The sequence below is a fragment of the Pygoscelis adeliae genome, unplaced genomic scaffold (assembly GCF_000699105.1).
Source record: "Pygoscelis adeliae isolate BGI_AS28 unplaced genomic scaffold, ASM69910v1 Scaffold197, whole genome shotgun sequence".
Classification (NCBI taxonomy): domain Eukaryota; kingdom Metazoa; phylum Chordata; class Aves; order Sphenisciformes; family Spheniscidae; genus Pygoscelis; species Pygoscelis adeliae.
In genome coordinates this window covers 2,257,251-2,278,683 of record NW_008825105.1, presented here as the reverse complement: position 1 = coordinate 2,278,683, position 21,433 = coordinate 2,257,251, and the positions used below count along the sequence as shown (strand labels likewise).

Genomic DNA, 21,433 nt, shown 5'->3' with positions numbered 1-21,433 from the left:
CTTCTCCGGCATCACAGACCTCCTCCCTGGGTGTTTAATTACAGGCTGTGATCCACTTGTCTCCTAATCTTCTCTTTGCCAACATCAAGGCGCTGCTCACCCGGGCCCCGCTCGTCAGCGGAACCATCGCTGTGGTTCCTCCCTGCAGTGGCAGGGACGGGGAAGCGGGGAGCGGAGCTGCCCCGAGCACCGTTTGGGGCTGTCAGGTTCAGCACAGCAGCAGGCAGACGGACAGGGGGGACAGGCTGACGTCCCACCATGCTCCGAAGAAGTGCGTGGGAGGGCTCCCTGCTGCCCCTCCGGGCGGGCAGATTTTTGTGGAAACTTGGCAATAGGGAAAACCAGGTCGTCCCCAGTTTCTTCTGCTTCCCCCCAGCCTGGTGGCAGGGATGGCCAACTCCACAACCCCGTTTGCAGCTCCAGACTCGGACGCAGCCCCTCCTCGGGGCTGGGAGAGAGCACGGGGGTCGGAGGGATGTGATGAGGTTGAGCTTTGCTGAACGCTCCCATTCACTTGTCCTGCCTCTTCCCAAAGACCCCAGACTTCCCCATCTGCCTCCCTCTTCGCTGCTTAACTCCCCACAGAGCTTCTCCTTCGGCCCAGCCTAAATCTCTCCGTCTCTGACACCCGTTATTCCTTTCTGTGCACCCAGGGGACAGATTATACCTTCCTTCTCCCGCAGCGCTCTTGCACCTTTGAAAATTGTGATCGTGTCTCGCCTCTACCTTCTTTGAACCCCTCAACCTCGGCGCTCTCCATCCCTGCCCGCAGGTCTCGCTTTGCAGCCCCCCCCAGTCATCTCTGTTGCTCTCTCTGGGCTCGTTCCCAGCGCTTGACATCTTTCAGCCGCGTGAAGATTCATTTTCGCTGCCTGGCCTGCCGGTACGCTGGGAAAAGGGGGATCACTGCTGTATTTCAAGCCAACTGGTTTGAAAGCTGTGAAAGCAGAACTGAGAATTTAATGGCACGTTAAATATACGGCTGATTGTTAGGTCCAATTCTGATTTCAAAGCAAATATGGGCTTGGGAATTAAGGATGAAGATGAGTTTCACTACAAGGTAAATAAAAATTAACTGACGGTGATATAAATATTAAAAGCAGGCGTGTGTTTTTTTGAAATACACTCAATTAGAGAAGCGAGAGTTTGGGGTTATTTTTAATAAAAGCTTCATAAACATGGTGCAAAATTTCAAGGACTTACAAACAATAAAAATACCCCCAGCTCCAATATCTAACTTGGCTGTTTATGACTGTTTAGTGCTCCTCGCATAAAATAAAAGCACCGCCACAAATTAAGCCAGTTGCTTTTGCTACCTCTTGTCCCTGCTCTCTGCAGGCGGCTCTAAACCCTGCCCGGGAGCGAGGAGGCAGCGAGGGGACACCGGGATGTCCCTGGGGAGGGTGCCTGGCTCGCTGCATGCCGCGGGATGGAGAGGCGGCCCAGGCTGGGAGATGGGGTGGGATGGAGTAATTGCAGGAATTAATTAGGCGGGGCTGTCCCTTGGATGCAAGTCCCTGGGTGTGGGTGCAATTAAGCATCACCCCCGATGCTGCTCTCGCAGGGTCTGTTTATTCTCGAGGGTGTTTGGAGCGAGGACTGGCGCTTTCCAGCCGGCCCTGGGGCTGGGCTGGAGCGTTGGCGTCGCTGTAGCACAAACGCGTGAAGTAATAAAAACTGGGCTAAACCAGCTTTTTACCAGCTCGATTTGCACTTTGCATACGCAGCACTTCTGGAAACCTGCTCCTGGTTTGGGTACTGACGCGGGAGCTGAGGACGATGAAACCCAGCTCTGGCTCTCCAGCAAGGAGGGCTCGGGGCTCGCGGGGTCTTGCCCGGCCGGAGGCTCTTTCTGCTGCTCAGGCCAGTCCAGAAAAACATCCCTAAAATGAGGCAGGAGGGAGAGAGAAAGAGAAAATGAGAAAGAAAAGCTCCTCTCTCAGAGAACGTTCGCCTCTGATTGTTACCAAACTTCTTGCAAACACGAAACAACAAAGAAGTGAAACGCGGAGATAATTAAGGATGTAATTGTACACACACAACTGCTTAATTAAGCTTTTCCTCTTTAAACCTGACAGAATCTGCTTACAAGGTGCGAGCGCGAGGGGAGGCTGCCCATATGCTGGGCCATCTGCACCGCGGGCGGGGGAGGCGAGACAGCCCCATCGCCGCAGCCCGGGGAGGAGGAGGTTGCTCGAGAGCCGGGGAAAAGAGCGTCACGGCCCCGAATCCAGCCACGTGCCGGTGGCTGTCCATCGGTCCTGTGCGTGTGCCCGCCTGGGATGGCACTGGCAGGTCGCCATCTCCTTTTTGCTGCTGAAAAGCACAGAGGCATCCCAGCTTGGAGCTCCTCTCCCTCTTTTCCCCCCGCAGCGTCCTCCTCTGTGGGATGTGGGGGATGAGGACAAACAGACAGCGAAGATTAATAAGTGAAAGAAAAAGGGAGGGGGACACCTGACCCAAACTCCTCCTTTATGAGATTCAAATTAAAGTCATAATGCTGTTAGGAACACGATTCAGAGTTTATGAACATGTTATTTATATTGATTTATCCCCGCAGCCCTCAAGACTTCTTGAAAATAATTAGGGTTGACACTGCCAACGCTAGAGCTAAATGTTGATATCATATAATGAAAATTGCGTGCCTTGGCTCTGCCTGGCCAACGCAGTGTGTTAAAGCAAATACCAACATCTGCAGATTGCACCCTGCACGGCTCCTGCATCAGACACTGCGGCCGATCGTGGCACCCGGGAGGACACGTGGCCATGGGACAGGGCACCTGGAAACCCCGACCTGTGGCTCCCTACGCCCCCAGCCCCAACTCGGTTGTCCGAGGGGCCGCGGCAGCCCCACTGCCTCCGTCCCGGCTTCGGCACCGGGATAGCCCCACGCCTCATTCCATCCCGCATCCCCACTGGGATGTGCAGCCCAGACCTTCCACCCGAGGCTGCACTGCCTGGGCAGACATCTCCATCAAGCATCACTGCTTTTTCTTCGCCATATAGTAGTTTTATTAAATTTTTTCCTTAACATGGCTTATAAGAAGATAGGACATGTGTACCCAGACTAGGAAGGTATATTATGGCCTAGCCTGGGGCCAGGATACACGGCTCCAGATTTAGCACACGTGCTGTCCCTATTAAAGCGATATTTGCTCAAGCTGCTATGGAAGTGACTCCCCGGGGACAGTCCATCTCCTCCAGCGATGGAGAATGGCTGAGCTGCATCGGCTGTTTCTCCTAACGCGGAGGATGCCCTCCCTCGAGCTGCTTGGTTACTTTTAGATAAAACCCCATCAGTTTTCCAGCTCAGGGATACCAGTTTTCTTTCACCATCACTCTTAGCAATGGGTATCGTGTCATAACTCGGCCCCTGTGGAGGGGACGCCGGCACGTGCTTTGTCCCCGTGTTTGGGGTGTCACATCTCACTGTCCACCCCGTCCTGGGCGGATGCCAGAGGTGAGAAGCCAGCTTTGGGATCGCCGGGATGCCCACGTGCGGAGGCAGCCCCACGGAGAGCAGCACGTGGGGAATGGAGATTCCAGCTCAGGCTTTGCACGGCGAAGCTGACGGGATCGGGGGAGCCATTCAATTAGGTGCCCGACGAGGCAAGGAAAAATGAGACGGGTTGCGGCTGCAGCAGGGACGCGCTGGGAGCGGCAGAACCGGCGTGACGGGAAAGGGCAAGGCCTGGATCCTGGGAATATGCATCTTTAGCAGCAGTAAGCAGTAGCGGAGATGACAAGCCCGGCAGCTCCGCTTGCCTCCAAAAAAACAATAGAAAGCTGGCATGAAGCTGACAGGGAAGGCACGAGGAAGGCAGGGAGCGGGGAAAGCCCAGCTGGGGGGGCAGCAGGGTGAGGGAGGGGACCGGCAGCCTCCGGGGGGAGGGAGAAGGGGGATGAGCCCCAGCTGGGGCGATTTGGGGATTAGCAGCAGGCAGGGCACACCCGGGGCTTTGCCCTTGATAAAGGGCTGGTTGTGCCATGGGGAGGCTTTGCAGGGAGAGGGGCTGGTGGAGCCGTGCAGAGGCCCTGGGGCTGGCAGGATGCTCCTCTGGGCTTTGGGAGAGCCCATGTAGGACCTGTGCAGGACACCCTGGTGACGGGGTTTGGCACTCGCCCCTTCTGCTGAGCCAAGGCTCTTTCTGCAGTCAGGGGCTGGGGTTGAGCATTTTGGTGCAAGCTGAGCTTGGCTCCAGAAGTCGGCTTTAATTATATGCCACGCTCGGTACCATCCCCGTGAGCAGGGCTGTCGGCAGAGCCATTGCTCATCTCGCCCAGGTTAGCTGTGTCCCACACGCGCCTGCTCTTATCTTACTGTTTATTGCTGTAAATTATTGAAGTCAGAAAGGCTGACTCAGCAACGGGGGCTGGAGGAAATTTTTACACATCTATCAAAGCGACAAGTCCCACTCCTGCCTGCGTTTATTGCTGGCTGTGTCACCTTGTGATGGGCTCACCTCCGGGCTGAGACCGGCAGTGGCGGCTGCGTGAGTGACTTGTGCCTCTCTGGGGCTGCCCAAAGCGGGGCGAAACTCGATGCGTGGATCCAGCTCTGCAGCAGGCATCAGCCCACGTTGTGCCTTGTTGGATGCAGGGTAGGATGGGTCTGGAGCGGTGGTGACAGCCTGGTGTGCCGGGGCCATGAGCATGGATGAGCTGGGAAGCTGGAGTGGGTAACTCAGCGGTGGGGTGTTGCAGCTGAGGGGGGGAGAAGGGATAAAATTTTGTATTATTTCTGCAGGAAGAGGGGAAAGCCTTGGCCTGCAAGGGGAGGTCTCTGCTGGAGACCCCCTGTGCGGCTCGATTTTGAGGGCGCTAGTGCCCTGAGACTGCTGAGAGCTCAGGCCTTAGTGTGTCAGGATTGGGGCTGCCCAGCACTTTGGGGAAACCTGTTGTCTTGAGCCAGCTGCAAAGAATCCCTCGTTGTCTTGGGGAAATGTGGCTTGTCCCTGTCCACCACCCATGCGTTCCCATCACAGAAGTGCCCTCCTCCGGGGACCCGACTCCTAGGGGTCGGGGGGGGGGTGTCCCAGGGAGGGGAAAGTTTCGTTTGTATATCTGTTCCATTTTAATTTATTGAAGTGGTGTGGGGACCTGCTAATGAAGTGTTGAAGATGGATTGTGGCTGGCTTGTGTTACACGGGGCTCATAGGATAGTTAATTACCTTGGGAAGCTTCAACGCAATGAATACTTCATAAAGCAAAAGCCAACAGTGAATTATTCATTATCCATTTATCAGGGGCGGCTATGATAAGCCTTCTGGGACAGGGACTGGGCGTGGGCTCCCCTTCCCAGCCCTCGGCAGGCACAGACCCGCTCATCTTCCCCGTTGTGTGGGACCCATGGGGGCAGGAACCCCATGGGGCTCCTCCGGGGAGGGATTTTGTTCCCTAAAGCATTGCTCAATTTGTTCAATCAGGTGCTGAGCCACAGCAGGCACCTGAAAAATTCAGCAGAGGGCTGGGGAAGGGGGATTGGAGACATAGTGAGGGAGTGGTGTTGGTCATTTCTCTGCAAGGGGAGAGCAGGGCAGGTCGTCCGCAGCGAAACGCCATGTATTCCCCGAAAGGACAGGCACTGTCCCCCCACGAACTTGAATTCAAGGTGGCGGCTTGGCCGCTGCTGCCGGGGGGTACCCAGGGATGCCCTGCTCCAGGGACGAGGGGGAGGGAGGAGAGGCAGGCAAGGAGCCGAGTGCCGGCAGCAGAGGCATTGATATACACCTGGCCGGCTAATTTCCTTGACATGCCCTAACCAGGGAGAAATTAAGATCCATCCAGAACTGAGTCATGCTTAAGGAGAGAAACCCGGGGAAAAGGAGTTGGGCTGGAAAACTAAGACCATGGGTAAAGCGAAGGACTGGACGGTCTGTAAATACCTGCTCGGTGTGGTGGCTCGCATGGCTGGACGGTGCCTGAGCAGGAACCAGGCTGTCGCATCCCGGCTGCTGCAAGAAATAGGCTTTGCTGCCATCTACCTCTCCCGGGCTCCCCGGCAGCCTGCCCCGGCCCCGTGGGGAGGCTGCGTGTGCCGTGGGCTGCCGGCGGGGCTTGGGGCTGCCCTGCTGCTCTTGGGAGTCCCAAAACATCTCGACCTGAGACTGAAATGGTGCTGGGAGGCTTGCAAGGGGAGCACTTTGGTTTCTCCTCTCCATCCCTCTGCTTCGGTCAGTGGTGGCTCTTGCACCGTGGTCTTCCTCCGGCGTCAGCCCAAAGGTTGCTCGCTCCCCTCCAGCGCAGGGCGTAAGCGCCTCCCTGATCTCTGTGCCCCGGGAGGATTTCATGGGGGAGAAAGAGCAAGGAGGGGGAGCAACCCCTTGACGGCCCATTTCATCAAGCATCTACTGCCAAATGTCGTGGCCTCCAAGGGCACCAGGCTGTGCCAGGCACATTGCGGGGCTGCTCTGCCCCGAGCGTCAGCATCGTCCGAAGCAAGACATGGCTTTGCTCGAGCCCTGCCGGGCAAGGCAGCCTCCCCTGCCTGCAGGCCCTGGGCACTCGCCTCTCCCCGCTTCCCTCCCTGCTCCCCATTTAATAAATTTTTTTGGCACAGGCGGGGCAGCCTATGCTGCACATCTGCATTGCACAGCTGGCAGGGCACATCTGGGTGGGATATTCCCCTACAACATAGGGGGGAATGTGTCTGATCCTGCTGGATGGAGATGCAGCAACGGTGGGATGTCCTGGTCCTTTCCCTCCCGCGGCATCGGCTCTGCTGCTGCATCTTGATGCTTCTTCAGCATGAAGCTGATGGCAGCGCCTGGGTTCAGGCCATCACCCCCTTCTCGTGCTCAATTTGTAGTTTTGTGTTATTCCCTGAAATCTGTGCTCCTGCTGATGTTCTCTAGAACTTAAAGAACATTTAACCACCTGTTAAATTATTTATCCCTCTGAGGTTTCGTGCACTCGGGGCAGCTCACAGGCCTCCTGGAGAATTAACTAGAGCCATAAATCAAAGAGACATTTGAGAAATTTCCCATTGCTCGTGCTGATGGTGGCCTGGCCCCTGAAATGCCACTTGCAGGTTGGGAGCTGGGCGCTGCCACTTGCTGCTATTACTTGTTTAGGAGCTTGTTAAATTTAGAAGTTAAATAGACTCCAGGAAATGGATGAGACACACCGAGTGCCGGCTACGGGGGAAATTGGGTGGCTGCTACCCCCTAATACTCCTTTTTAAGGTGGGTTTTTTTCAGGCTTTGCAAAGCACCGCCATCAATCCAGTTGTGAGGGCAGCCGAGGGCAGCTCGTGGGCTGCAGCAGGGTGTTGTGCTGTAGGGAACAGGGACAGCAATGCTGCCTGCTTGGTGGGTGGGAGATGGGATGGTAGCACTGCAGCAGCTTCACTTGCATAAAGCGCAGGGGATGTGCTGTAAGGGGGGGGGGGGGTAGCCTGATCCCCCGAGGGGCTGTCGGCAATGCTGGGCATGTAAAAAGCTGCTGGCTTTTACCTGTTGTCTTACAGGGATGGATCAAGGTGTCTGCCATCCTGCTGCGATGCTCGAGCCACTTGGGAAGGCTGCCTGTGCTTCCACGGCATCGGTGGCCGGCATGTAGCAGCACTTTCTTGGTTTGACAAAGTGAGCCTTGGCCTGGGTGTCCCCGACGGCTGCAGGAAAGGGTTAGGAGTAAAAGGAGGTACAGAGAGGAGAAACCCAGCAAGGGATCAGGCTGCCAGCCTCGTGGTTTGTTTTCACTTACACACCGGAGCTGAGCTGAGGATGGGAGTTCAGGCAGTCCTCAGCAGGGTGGTGCATTTTAGTTTCGCACAAGACAATTTTTGGACACGTGCTGCAGCAGCAGCCCAGCCAGGCTGGAGCAAGGCAGCAGCCCTGCATGCAAAAGCTGTTCGGCAAGGCGGGGGACAAATCCTGGCACTCTGATGTCTCTTTGCAGCATCATATGGAGTGAACTGTGTTTAGGAGTCATCTCTGGGCAGGGCCTCTCGGTAAATAAGCTGTCAAGCGGTGCTGCCGTGTCCTGGGCAGGGAACTCTGGGCAGCAGAGATGCAGCGGTGCCCGCAGAGCTGCACTGATGCCAAGCAACACCCATGGGGGTCTCTGCTGCAAGGACATTCCCGTCTTGCTGAAAACCATACAGATTGCCCTGTGCCCTGAGGTCTGCGGCTCGCTTCACGTGGCTTCTGTATTTTTATGGCTCTCTTTGTGTGCTTTACATTGCCTGAATGCAATTGCATTGCGGGTGTGAGCTGGGGGCATCTCTCCCCTGCTGCTCCGTGCGCCCAGCAGAAGGGAGATACGTGGGCCTGGGAGCTCAGGGCACCCTGGGTTTGCAGGAGGGGGCCGCTTGGCTGCAGTGCTACCAAGACACCATCCTCTGCCACCCCAGCCCTGCTGGCGTGGGCTCTCCATGTCCCCTCTGGGTGGGTGTTGGGTCTTTGTTTGTAGCCCCTACCTCAACAATGCCCTTTCCCTTGGGTCCCTCGATTTCTCCCCATGCTGGAAGCCTTCTGCAGGGGTGGCAGACAGGCGTTTCACCTTTCCCGAGACATCATGACTTTCTCTGCCATCAGCGTTTTTCCAGCAGAAGCCACCTGCATCACTTCTGCTCCCGAGCAGAAAGACGCTGCCTCGGGAGAGAGATTTGGCTGCTGACCACAGCGCAAATCACTTCTGTGATGGCTTTCCCTCAACCATCAAACCTTCCTGCTCCCCCTGCACTGTCTCGGTGAGATTTTAAGCGTGATTTGTCCGTATTCCCTTCCTGCATTAAATCTCAGGACCACCCCAAGGTGCCCGGCGGTGCCTGGGATGAGCCCAGCTGCACCCACAGCACCAGGGTCCCTGGGGACTGTGGGAATCCCCCTCCCCCTCGGGACCAGGGCAGAGTGTCCAAAGAGAGGACGCGATCTGCTGCCGTGCAGTCAGACAAGCCCCAACCGCACCTTCCCTAATACATGAATTCGTTTGGCTCCCCGTGTGATGATGCAAAGGTGCAGACAGACCCCAGAGAGGGGTTTTCTCCTGTCCTGTGCTGCCCTCAGCCCTTTGCAGCCTGCCTGTCTTGGTCCTGCTGTTTATTCCCCATAGAAATGAGAATTTCGGTTTATCACGTCTGCCTGGCAGGCAGCAAGCCACCGAGTGAGCGAGAAGGAGCCTGCAGCTGCCAATCGGAGAGAGCTGGGAGAAAGCGCTGGGTAATAGAGGTATTTATTAAAGGAGGGAGGAAATTTATATGCTATTCCTGCTTCTTCAGCTCTCAGTCATCACCAAGGGGAGAGGAGGAGTGGGCAGCTTGTGCAGGAAATGGGCAGAAGTCTGTTTTCTGCCCATTTGTCAGTCTGATGAACAAGAAAAATATAGGCGGTCTTGATGAAGGAGAAAGAGAGAGTCTGGAGGAGGCTGGCGTGTGTCTCTCCATGGCTGTTCACAGCCACGAGCAGTCCCAGATTCATGGGGAAGCCACCCTGGACTGCCCCCCGGGCTGGGGGCTGGTGCCACGGTGGGGCTGGGGGCGACCCAAGGCTCCCACGTTGGCGGCAGAAAAGCTGTGAATGGGAACGCAGGGAAGAGGGCAGAGGCGAGGAGGAGATGGGAGAAGGGGACGTGGGGAGGAGTAAAGGGGGTCTGGTGGGGACAGACTGGAGGAGAGCCCTGGCAGCGGGATGGGGATGGTTTCGGTGTCCAGAGCCGTCACTGCAATCCATGCATCTCCCCTTAGCAAGGGCCCCCCTGCCTGTTAGATGCCAAGCACTTTAGATAAACTACCAAAGAGCACTAGGGAGTAAAAAAACCCACCAAGTATTAAGTGCTAATAATTCCCTACTTTTATTTGCAGTTATCCACCTACATGAAAGAGGCTGGGCTTTTGCTGGGAATTGAATGCTGCCTGAATCATCCATCCAGGGCCATTTGTTCATAAAAGTAAGGAATTGCTGTTTGAATCTTTTTATTGCTGCTAACGTGACACAGGCAGCGCTGATGGATTCGGGGAGCCTCTGCACAGGCAGGGGATGTCCATGCTGGGAAGTGGCACAAACGTGGGTGCTTGTGCACCTTCCCGGGGGGGTGTGTGTGTGTGTGTGTATGTGCAAACACCGCTTGGGTCTCCCTGGGCCCAGCCTTGTGGAGGAGAGGCTGTTGGGGCTGTGCAATGTGCCCCTGGCACTGGCAGGGGGAAATCCTGGCCTCTTCCAAGCTGTAACCCCAACAGCTTTTCCCCTGAGGGGCAGCTGCTCCCCATGGTACCGGGGTCCATGCACCCTGGAGATGGACTAGGGTGGGATTTGGACCCCCCAGCCCTGTGAGTGTGATGGCTCAGAGGGAAGAGGGGAGTTTTTTAATCTTATCTTGTTGTTTCCAGAGCTGCTGGCGTGGCCGGACAAGGAGATGCTTTTCCTTTGGCAGAGACAAATAGACAGAGCCAGACCCTCCGGCATCCCGGCTGCCGCTTCTGCACTCAGATGTGATAAATAGGTCCCAGGAGAAACCCCAGAAAACAATGTCCCAGCCTGACGGGGATCAGCCCCGGGGCAGGATGAGTGCTGTATGGCATGGCACCGGGCCAGGACCCCGTCTCAAACCTTGCAGCCTTGCACCCCACGCCTGTCCCTGTGTTTTGGTGCAGGATCTCGGGCTGTGCCCTGCAGCTGCAGGGGACTCACGCAGCCGCCACGGGGCAAGGACCAGAGAACAAGGACCCTTGCTGAGATCTCCCTCCTCATCCCTGTGGATGCCTCCAAATTAGGGAGGTTATTAACTACAAGCTGCTTTTCCCCCGACTGCTGCTTGCACAAACGATAACCAATTTAAAATGAATTGAGCCGATAACTGCAGTTTTTCTAAAACAGACGATGGCAATACTCGGGTAAGGAGGAGCTATCCCAGCTGCAGCGGGGATAAGAGTTAGACACTGAAATGCCCCTTGGGCCCGAATTTCCAGCTGTCTCTGTTTCCTGGCTAAGTCTGGCCGCTTTCCTCGATCGCATGTGAATTTAGGTGGTAGCAGCCAGGGGCTGCTGAGCAACCTCAGGCCAACGGTGCTGGAGAAGGTGACGATACCTGCTCTGTGTGCAATTATCTGCTATGAATGAGTGATGCTGGAATGACCCTTGCTGATTGCGAGCAAGCAGTGCCTGAAAATATCAATGTATTTATGGAAAAGTGGAAAGAAATAACTCCTGAATGCTTTTTTTTTTTCCCCAAGGGTGGGACCTTGGGGCTGTGTTTGGGGATCTCCCAGTTCCTTAGGGCTAGTGCATGTGGGGATTTCCCATACGGGAAAGGTGTGGGTTGTCCGAGGGCTCCTAAAGGGTAGCTCCTGCCCCAGGATATTTAACCAAATGGTTATTTCATAGATATGCCAAGCTGGTCTGCCGTGCCCGGATCTGATCTGCATATGAAGTTCATCAAATTTTAAAGAACAAATAATTGTCACTGGATGTCTTGTCCTTGTAATATGAGGCGCTTTAGTGAAACGGAAACATAATGAAGATGGATTAAAGCTTAACTGTGTGAAAATGAGTTGAGGAATCTTGAAACCAGGTTCCCATTTGTCTGCCTTTCCAAATCATGGGAGCTATTGATTTCCTTGCGCCAGCAGCAGTGACAGCACGCCACAGTCCCAGCAGAGAGGGTGAGGAGTGACATGTGCCACTGGCTCTCCGGGATGGGGACAGGCCGAATCCTGCACTGCTCCTCAGCCGGCTCCGTTTGCCACGAGGTCCGAGCCCTTGGCGAACACCGCAGGCTGAGCCGAGGAAGAGGCTGGGCGTGACTTCCTCGTGCCAAGGGCGGTGAGCGGCTGGTGCCCAGGCTCTGCCTCGCTGAGGATGGTGGGACCGAGCTTGAGCTCTCCCCTGTGCCCATTGTATTCCCCGGTTTGGCTGCAGCCCCCCAGCCCTGAGTTTCCCTCTGCCAGGAGATGACCCTGGACAGGGTAGTCCCCTTCTTTGCAGCCCACACAAAAGCCTTTAGAATTGAGATTAGATGAGCTGTTGCAAAATCAATTAGTGATAAAACCCTGTGGGCAAAGCGCACAATTGTATCGTTTTATTATGTTGCCATCTGAGCAGTAAAAATACATAGCTATAGACATATAAACCAATCTGAAACACTGGGTCAGAAATCCAGGCTCCTGGTGCTTCCCTCTTAATCTCCTATTAAGTGATACATCTTCTGATTGCTTTTGTCAGCGCTCTCAATTTAATAACTGAACGAACCATCTTCTCCTATTGTTTGCATATAAATAAGTGTTGGATCGATAACATCTTTAAAAGCCCCTGGATTTGAAAAACAAGGGGAGCATGGCTTGGCGGGCAGTTGCAAGAAAATTATGGCTTCACATCTCCAAAAAACAGTGTTTAAAACAAGGAGGGGAGACAAAAAGGAAAACCCCTTCAATGAGATGCTTTCTGCTATTGGAAGGTTGAATCAATGAGGGCTAGATTAGGTTTTAGCTTTTGGTTGCAGATTACCTGGCTGCTGCGTTCCTCCCCGACGCCTGCCTGGCAGAGTTTTGGAGAAACCAGTGCTGCAACTTGGATGCTTTAGTTTTTTGCAGGGGTTTGTTCAAGGAGAGGTGAGCATCATCAGCTGCTGCTGCGGGGCCACCGCGGATAGAGAGGGGCTGGAGGCAGAAGCAGAGGGGTTGCTCGCTTGGGATGGGTTTATCTTTTTATTCCCATCTGCAGCTTCGACCCCAAATAAAGCAGCTCCTCCTTTTTGTTGTGGATGACTTCAAGCTGCCTGATTTCAAGCTGCCTGCACCTCAGAGCATCCCTGGCCAGCTGTGCTCAGGATCCCGGCACGTGCACAGCCTGTCTGGGCAACACCCGCCTCGAGAAGGCTCCTCGCAGCAGGGTGGCTGCACCAAGGAGGGTAAAGCTATTCTGCTGGACATAACTCCCTCTGCAAAGCATCCCTGGGGCTGCAGGGGCAGGCAGGGTGCTCGTGACCTCCGCCGGCTTTGCAAACGGCGCTCGCTCCTCCGCTGCGGTGTCGCGGGTGGTGACACATCTGGCGAGGCAGCTGGCTGCTGAGGGCAGGTGGGGGCAGCCAGAAGGCATCGCTGCCGGCATCTGCCGCTGCCCAGTGAGCCGCGGGGCTGGGGCACTCTGCTCCATCCCTCTCACGCCGGTGGGAAATTCGGCTGTAAAGCCTCAGCGCACCCCGAGGTGGTCCCCGGCTCTCCGGAGCTCCCTGTTAGGGGTCATGGGCTGCTGTTATCCCCCTCCAGGGTCTGCTACATCGTGAATTCTTCCAGCATCGCTGCACGGCAGCAAAAGGTGAGCAGCCCTCACCCAGAACTGCAGCATTTAAAAAAAGGAAAAAAGGTTGGGGGGGGGGATACACAGCCAGGCACCGTGCTCTGTTCAGGGCGTGCGGTTACGGAGGGTTGCGTTCCTGTAATATATTGCACTCAAAAGTCTAGGGGGTGAGATAAGCAATGCCAAGGAGGCCTCCTTCGCAGGCGGCGTGTTCAATCACTCGCTATAAAAAAGCCCCAGTGCCTCCGCTCCTCTGCTTCTCCCTCGCTTCAAAGAACAAAAGGAAATGGGCTTGTTGCTTTGTAGGCGAAGGAAAGGAGGCTCCCGAGACCCTGGGAGAGCGGGCCATGAATTATTCAGTGTAGCTGTCAGTGCAGGAGCGGTGCCGAGACCCGCTTCTGCGGTGACCCCACCATCGGGCCCTGGCCAGGAGCCCCGAATTTGGATGCATGCAGGCGCAGTCCTGCTGGGTCCGGAGGCAGGAGGGTGCCTGGAGAGCTGGGGCTGGGGGCATCGTCCTCCCCCACTCCCCAGGGCACGGCTGCGCTGGTGGTTTGGAGCAAAAGGTGGTTTCTATTCCTGCATCCCCATCCCAGTGGTGAGCCTTGGGCTTCCCACCATTTTTGGTTGCTTTGGACCAAAAAAGGAGGAAAAATCCCTGAGAGGGGGCACGTGTGTGCTGAACGGGGAGGGTGGCGGAGGGCAAGAGCCCCGGCAGCGAATGCGCTCAGGATTGCTCTCCAGCCAGCTCGGTAACAAATTCACTGACACAGGGAACAATTTTTCCCTGACTCTGCCAATTCCTTAACGGCGCTGACTCGAAGGGCCCTGCGGGGAGGGGAACTTGAACTCTGCAAAAAGCTCTCTGCTGAAGCTTTATTTAAGGCTACGTGGGGGATGCTTAAGTATTAAAGGCTGAAAAAATAATGGCTGGGAGTAGGCTGGGCAGTGAGGGCCATAGTACAAGCAGTGGCACCGGCTGTCCTGTGCCCTGTCTGTGCCTCTCTTTGCCTCTAAACTCCTTTGGTGCTCCAGCTAACGGGGCTGTCACCTTGCTGGGGACGGTCACTGCTTGCCCCTCTGTGTCCTAGGCTGGTCTAACCCACAGGTCCCCTTTCCACGGCTTTCGAGACAGCTCCGGGCTTGCGTCTCCAACAGCAGCATCGCATTTTCTCGGCTGGACATCGGCGCCTTGTCAACACAGCCCAAAAGAAAGGACAAGGAGTGAGCATCTGTATTTTTCTCTGTGCTGCTTCTGTTTATTTCTTATTTTTTAATCCCTACTTCTTGACTGTAGAAGTCCTTGTGCTGACACGATATTATTTATTTAGAAAATATGTACAGGAAAGCGCTCGGGTACCGGTCCCACCCTCCAAGGTTGGCCGTGCGTGTCCGGCTGGCAGGAGCGGAGGTGAAAGATGGTTTCTCTGCCTTCGAGTCAGGAGGAGGAGGAGAAAGGAAAGGGCTGAGAAAGATAGAGACTTCAAAGTATGTGAGCAAATATTTACAAGTTCCAAGACAAAAAAAATATATATCTACAGTGTTGTCTGGGGGATACAGGGAGTCAGGCTTGAAGCGAAGCCCGCTCCCAGCTCCATTTGTTATATTGATTTATAAAGACTACAGGAATTGATTTCCATCGGCTGTGCCGGCAGCGGGGTGCACAGCTCCGGTGAGCCCCCGGCTCAGGTGCTGGCAAGGGGCAGCCGGGACCGCTCCAGCCACGGGTTTGTGCTTCTGGGGTTTTTGCAATAGTGTTTTGTCTGCGTACTTAGTTTTTGCAAATGAGGGCCGAATGCTTCTGCGACACCCCCTTGAGCGCCAGGGAAGGGGGATGCTAGCAGGGAGCACGTTTCGGAGTGGCAGGGAGGAAAATATTGCAGTTTGGGATTTCCACTGACTGTTGCTGTTTTAACATGATGTGAACAAAGCAAGGGGGTTTGCTGACACATGGATGGTGCCCAAAAGCTGGCCGGCTCCTGGGACCTGGGAAAGGGACCTGGGCTCCTCTGCAAGGGGCTGTGACAGTGTGGAAGAGCTCAGGGTGCTGTGTTTGCACCAGTGGGCGCAGGGGTGCCCCAGTAAGCGTGCCTGGGGCTGGGGGTCTGCACGTGGGAGTGGGGGGAAGCTACCGCAGTACGTGCACAGCTAACTTCTCGTGCAGGGGAGGGTGTCGGTGCACAAGGGAGTGACTGCATGAAATGAGACTGTGGGTGCGTGGGTGTCTGTCTCGGTCCCAGATCTCAGCAGGTCACCCCAGTCCAAACTGTCCATGGTCTATGCAGGTGACACTTGGCTGGAAGAGACGGAGGAGACCTCAGTCTTGCTGTGGGATACGGCAGAGGAGATGTCTTTGTCCCCAAAGGGGGACGAAGACAGATTGTAGTGATTGTAATGACGAACAGCAGATTGTAGTGATCATGCAATTATGGAACTGAAGAGGAGAGAGAAACGGAGAACGATAGCATTGGGGGCCAGTAGGGACGTGCTGTGGGACCAAGAGCCCCCAACAGCCCCTGAGCTTGCTGCTCCCCCCAGGCTGAGATTCAACCACTTCTGGGAAAGAGCAAGGTGCCTGCGGTGACCCCAGACACGCCAGTAAGCCAAGGGGCAGAGGCTCACCCTGCATGACATGGGGCATCTCACCTGTTTGTTCATGAAGACATAGATGATGGGGTTGTAGAGGGAGAAGAAGGCAGGCACTGACATGAGCGTGGCGGTGAAGTCCACTCCCTTGCTGGTGAAGATCCAGAATGCCACCATGGCATAGGGCGTCCAGGCCAGCATAAACCCCAGCACCATGAGGTTCACCATCCGCGTCACCTCCTTCTCGGCCTTCTGGGTCGTGGCCGACTCCTGCTGCTGGGCAGCTGCCTGCGGGCAGGGAGGGTGGTGAGGGGCACCCCACAGCTTTCTGCCCCGGGATCACCTCCCTTCTCCTGCCCAAGCCGCCCACCCTGTCCCTGTTAGCCTCCCATGCCTCCTCCCGACGTTACCTCTCGAACTTTGCAAATGAGGCACCCGTAGGAGAAGAAAATGACCACGACCGGGATGATGAAGTGGATGACGAACATGTAGAGGACGTAGGACTCGTTGTGGTAGTCAGGGTTGTGGGTGCAGTAGTTGGGGCCGCAGGAACACTGCATCCCCTCCAGCATGTATCTGCCAGCAAGAAAGGTTAGGATCTTCACCAGGACCCTCCCTGGGGAACACGGGAGGGGTTCAACCTGAGGACCAAATTCCCCAAGGATGGGGGATGCTCGAAGAGTGGCATGTGTGTTTTGGGTGAGCTCCTCCCCGGCTTCTCCTCTGCGCCCCGTGCACCCGGCCTCGCTGGCTCTGCAGCGCGTGGCTCCTTCGGGGCCGGCAGCAAGCCGTGCCGACATGTTGCACTTGGGCGCATAGCATCAGTTTGTTGTGACACTCGCTCCCTCCCACGGGGAACGGGCTATTTATTTCCTTCCTACGTGGCTGAGCACTTGCCTGCCGGGAGCCACCTGTTCTCCCTCTGCAGATGGAGGGATGCCGAGCGGGAACGAGAGCCACCAGCTTGACGGGTCCAAGCTCTTGAGGGCTTTGTCCCTGCTGCTGCACGGGGTGGAGGGACGCACAGCCCGTGTCTGGAGGGGCCCTGGCTCAAAGGGATGCAGCTCAGGTCTGCTTGGGAGCCAAGGACCAGCTGCCTGGGCAGGGATCCCAATTCAAGGCTGGAGAGGGACCATCTGGCTGTGCCTCGTTGCAGGTGGATGGTAAAGGGACTTTGCTGCCCCAAAGCCACCTCTTGCACATGCCCAGAGGGCTGGTAGGGGCTTGCTATGACCCCACAGGGCGGTTCTGCAGTGGGGTGTCAGGAGGGTCTGGACCTGCAGCATTAGAGAAATTACCTCCATCTCCTCAGCTCCTCCCTTATGCTCCGCTCCCGGTGGCCTTTGGCTGCTGCATCGGCTCCTGACCAGGGATGTGGGTGCATGCAAGAGCCAGACCTGGGCTTTAGCTGCCCGGAGGACACGCTTGCTGAAGCCTAGTGAGCAGCTTGTGGTGTGAGCAGCCAGCATTGCCTCTGTTATAGTTGGGGGGCATTTGTTGGTTGGGGGCTGAAATGTGCTGTGATGCTGGGAGCAGGACAGATGGGCTCGCGGGGAGAGTAGGGCAGGGGTACTGGGAAAGGTGCTGCAGGGCTCCCAGGAGCAATGCTGGGGTGGCAGCACATCAGCAAGGCCAGGTTTGCCTCCCCAGAGCAGCCTTGCCTGCTGGCCTGGTCATCCAGACACCCTTTATGGTCTGCAGAGGGAAATGGGCTCTTCACAGCACGGGTGAGACGAGCCATGCCTATCGAAGCCCCTCTTTCTCTGCAGAACAGAAGGAGCGTGAAGGGTCATTGCAGCTGGAGACGCTGAGCCTGTCGCTGCCGTTGGTTAGGGGACATCAAGCCATCGTGAGACTGACAGCTGAGGTCCCGTTTCTGTTCTGACTCGCCCCATTGCCCTTCTCGCCTGGAGCCCAGAGAGTTTCACGTCTGAGTCACGAGTGCATCTCCTGTCCCCTGGAGTGTTTGCACAGCAGCCGGGGCTGCCACTGAGCATCCTTCAACTCACCTGGACCAGCCGAAGAGGGGTGGATTGGCACAGGAAAAGGCCATTATCCAGGTAAAAGCGATGCCCATCATGGCGTGGGTTGCGGAGAAGCGGAAGTTTCCCATGGGTTTGCAGACAATGATGTAGCCGTCCATGGCCAAGACAACCAGGGACCACAGGGCGACTTGGCCTGTGGGAGGGAGAGAAAAAGAGACCATACGGTGGTGGTAAGAGCTCCTCTGGGCTTGATCTTCCCTTCATGGTCTCGTGGTCACAGCAAAGAGCAGAGAGGGCCAAGGGGTTGGGGATCAGCAAGGGATAACCAGCATCCTATTCAATAACTGAGAATCTCCCGGCCATAGTGCGCAAAAGGTCTGGGAGCCAAGGGGAGCGTCTGTGCCGATGCTGGTGATGGAGGAGGGGGATCATAATGGTTTTTTAATAATTCAAAAATCAAGGGGGTGAATTCCACCTGGGCGCGAGGAAGCACAATTTCCAGCAAAGATGCCAGATGTGTCCAAACCTGTTGATGCCTTTAAATGTGTATTTCATGAGTCTTCCGGCAGTGCTGGATCAGGGGGAGGTGTACGGGGGAGGCTGTGTGGGTGGGCATGTGTGCACATGTGTTTATAAGGGATAATTAAACTTCAGGGGATTGGGAGTGTTTAGTCGGTGCTGTAAGCCTGCTAATGCCCCCAGCTGTGATAATCTGCTGATAACTACACCCTGTGCTAGGATTCGCTGGAGACCTGCTGCTCATGCAGTGACTGCTTCCCATCAAACTTTCTTCCCTGTGAACAGGAGCCTCCTTGTTCTTTACCAGACACAAACATTGGAAGGGCAAGTAATGCTGCCTGAAAGCCCACAGGCTCACTTGATCAGAAATAGCGCAGGCCCATATGATCTTCTGACCCCGAGACCAAGCCCTTCCTTGGTCCTTGGCTTAGATCAGGACATTTAGCTTTGCTTTTGTCTGCAGAATATCCATCCGTCTCTTTTTTCTTTTTCTTTTTTTTCAGATCAGCATCGTTGCAGGAAATCGTCCCATTTAGGGGAGAAAAAGTGAAGTCCTTGCAGTGGTTATGGATCTCTGCAGCAAGGATTAGCAGTTGTCAGATCCATCACGAGGTGTTGTGTGGGCCCAGGGTGCAAAATGAATTTTCCCTGTTTTGCACGGGGACTTTCTGCAGGGTGAAGCGTTAGCAACTCTCACGTCCCTGAGAAGCGAAATAAGGAAGCTCCCAAGGGCACCCAAATCGGGTGCAACTGGGACAAGAGCTGAGCAATTGCTGCAAAGCCTGGGCCTGGTTTCCCTAGCTTTGTGCAACCCTGAATCCTCCTTTCCCTCCACGCTGCTGCTCTTCTCTTCTGGTTAAGAGCTGCCACATCTTCCTTTTGCCCCGAGATAAGCTGTGACCCCTCTCCTTGTCTTCAACTCCTCCTCCCCATGCCTGTACCCCTTCCGCAGGGTCCCTCTCCCGAGTGGTCCCTCTCCCAAGGGATGTCTCTTCCCTCCCTGAACCCTTCCAAATGCTTCACCTTTTCCCAAGAAAAGGCTTTTGGCTTTTGGCTTGACATTGATTCAAGGGCATGATGTGGTCATCCCTAGCAGGTCTCTCCTAGCCATGCAGACTTGGTGTGAGACCCCCTGAATGCACACGGGGCAGCGTGGCCAGACGAGCCCAGGCTTGATCCTGCAAACAAGGATCCCTTCCCACGTCCATTTCCTTGCAGCTGCCCTGCTAGTTGTGAGATGGGTGCTTCTTGGCATCAAGATCAAACTTGCATAAATCTCTCTTTTTATCCCTGTCTTTAAGCCGCAGGGAAGCAGCGCCTTGCATGGCGAGCTCTGCCCCATGCAACAAGCTGTGACACCACAGCGGCATGCGAGATGGCTTTCTGCATGGGAGGGATGCTGCATGCATCGCAGCCATCCCAATAGCATGATGAAGGGGTGGAATTGGGCTCTTAAAACCCTGAAGAAGCAAGATCACCCACTGCCAAGCCTGGCCCTTAGACCCAAGCTCCCACCGCACAGCCCTTACCTCCCAGCGTGGTGAAGAAGCCCTCCATGGCACAGCCGACGGGTCCGAAGACGAAGTAGCCATTCCAGGCAGCGTAGAAGGTGACCGTGAAGCCAAAGCAGGCCATGAAGAGGTCAGCCACCACCAAGTTGACCAAGATGTAGTTGCGCGGCTGCCGGAGCTTCTTGTGTTTGAAGGTGACCAGGAGGGTGAGGAGGTTGATGGGCAAAGCAATGGAGATGAGGAAAAAGATGTAGCAACACATGACACGGAATTTCCAGGGCTTGGCTAGGTAATACTGGGGGTACTCGAAGGGGCTCTGCACCACCCCTGTCTTGTTGGACATAGGCACATAAAAATTGATACCTTCTGTCCCATTCATCTTGCCAATGTTATGGCAGCTGCTTTGCTTTTAAGGGTTTTTTAAAAATCAAATGCTCTTCTTTTGTAATTAATTTTGCTTCAACCCCAATTAAAAAAAAAAAAAGGGAAGCCCCACCCCCTAATGTGGAACAATACCCAACTAAAGGATCCCCCCTCCCAATCAAAAAAATAAATTAATTAATAAGAACAGTAAATCCCAAGGGGACGGGAGGTGGTGCGCTGCCCCTGCTCCACGTCGAGGGCTGGTAGGGCCCACGTGCCAGGGGAGGTTTTATACCCTTCGGCCACCTCAAGGGAGCGCGGGGGGAGGCTGGATTAGGGGCTCAGCTAACTTTGTATGACAAGGGCAACGGGATTGAGAGGGGCTGATGGTTTAAGCACCCTCTAAGAAGCCAGTTGGCCCCAAAACCTGCATTAAAGCGTATTAATTGCCGTTAAGTGTTCAATATTGTTTAAGGAGTTGGGGAGAGGAAGGGATGGGGTGGGGCGCCCTTTGGAAGAGAGGCAAAGGTGGGAGGAGCAGTGGCGAGCTGGGGAGTGCCTGCTTTGGGTGATCGATGGGGAAATGGGTCTGTGCTCATGTCCACAGTGGGTCACAGCCTTTGGGGTGTCCCTGGGTGGCTGAAGGAATCCATGGGAGTGTTTGGGGACTGGCGAGTGCCCAGCTGTGTTTTACTGACCTTGGGGAGGTCACTGTGGGAAGACTGGGCCTGGCTCTGCAGGTCTGAGCCATTGGCTCGGCTCTGGCTGTTTGGCTGCTCTGTGCTTGGGGTGCCTGGTTCAATGTGGGTGCTGCCTGATATGGATATGCATCCCCATCACAGAGCAAAACCGGGCTCTGCTAACAGGGCCAAGGGCCACCTCTGCGCACGGAGCTGGGCAAAGGCAGGAGGGGAAACCGCTTCCCATCCCAAAGGCTGCAATCTTGGTAAACACAGCCTTTTGAGGGCAGGTCTCCTGCCCGTGTTACACCCTGAATCGTGTGCCCTGGTTGTGCTAGAGTGCAAAGGACTGTGAACTTCCTCCTCCGCCTTGCGTCCTCTCTGGGCTGAAGGATATATGTTATTCAGCTGATCCTCCAAGGATCTCTGGCAGGACGGGAGGGAGCAGACCATCCAGCAGGGATGGATGTGGCACAATCAGCCCTGTGACTCCCTGTCTCCCAGGGAGTTGGTGGTGAGCGTTTCCCTCCCAAGCCTCCTCCCCATCCCAGCAAGTG

At 55.5% G+C, this 21,433-nt stretch overlaps 1 protein-coding gene across 1 annotated transcript; it reads right to left on the bottom strand.

The window, feature by feature from the left end:
• Nucleotides 1–15,509: 15,509 nt before the first annotated feature.
• Nucleotides 15,510–20,317, bottom strand: LOC103919825 (green-sensitive opsin-like). The gene is given in 6 exon segments (XM_009327407.1): nucleotides 15,510–15,632; nucleotides 15,634–15,666; nucleotides 15,879–16,106; nucleotides 16,229–16,394; nucleotides 17,828–17,996; nucleotides 19,852–20,317. Coding segments are annotated over 6 exon segments (1,080 nt in total). The 5' UTR covers nucleotides 20,213–20,317.
• Nucleotides 20,318–21,433: the final 1,116 nt, after the last annotated feature.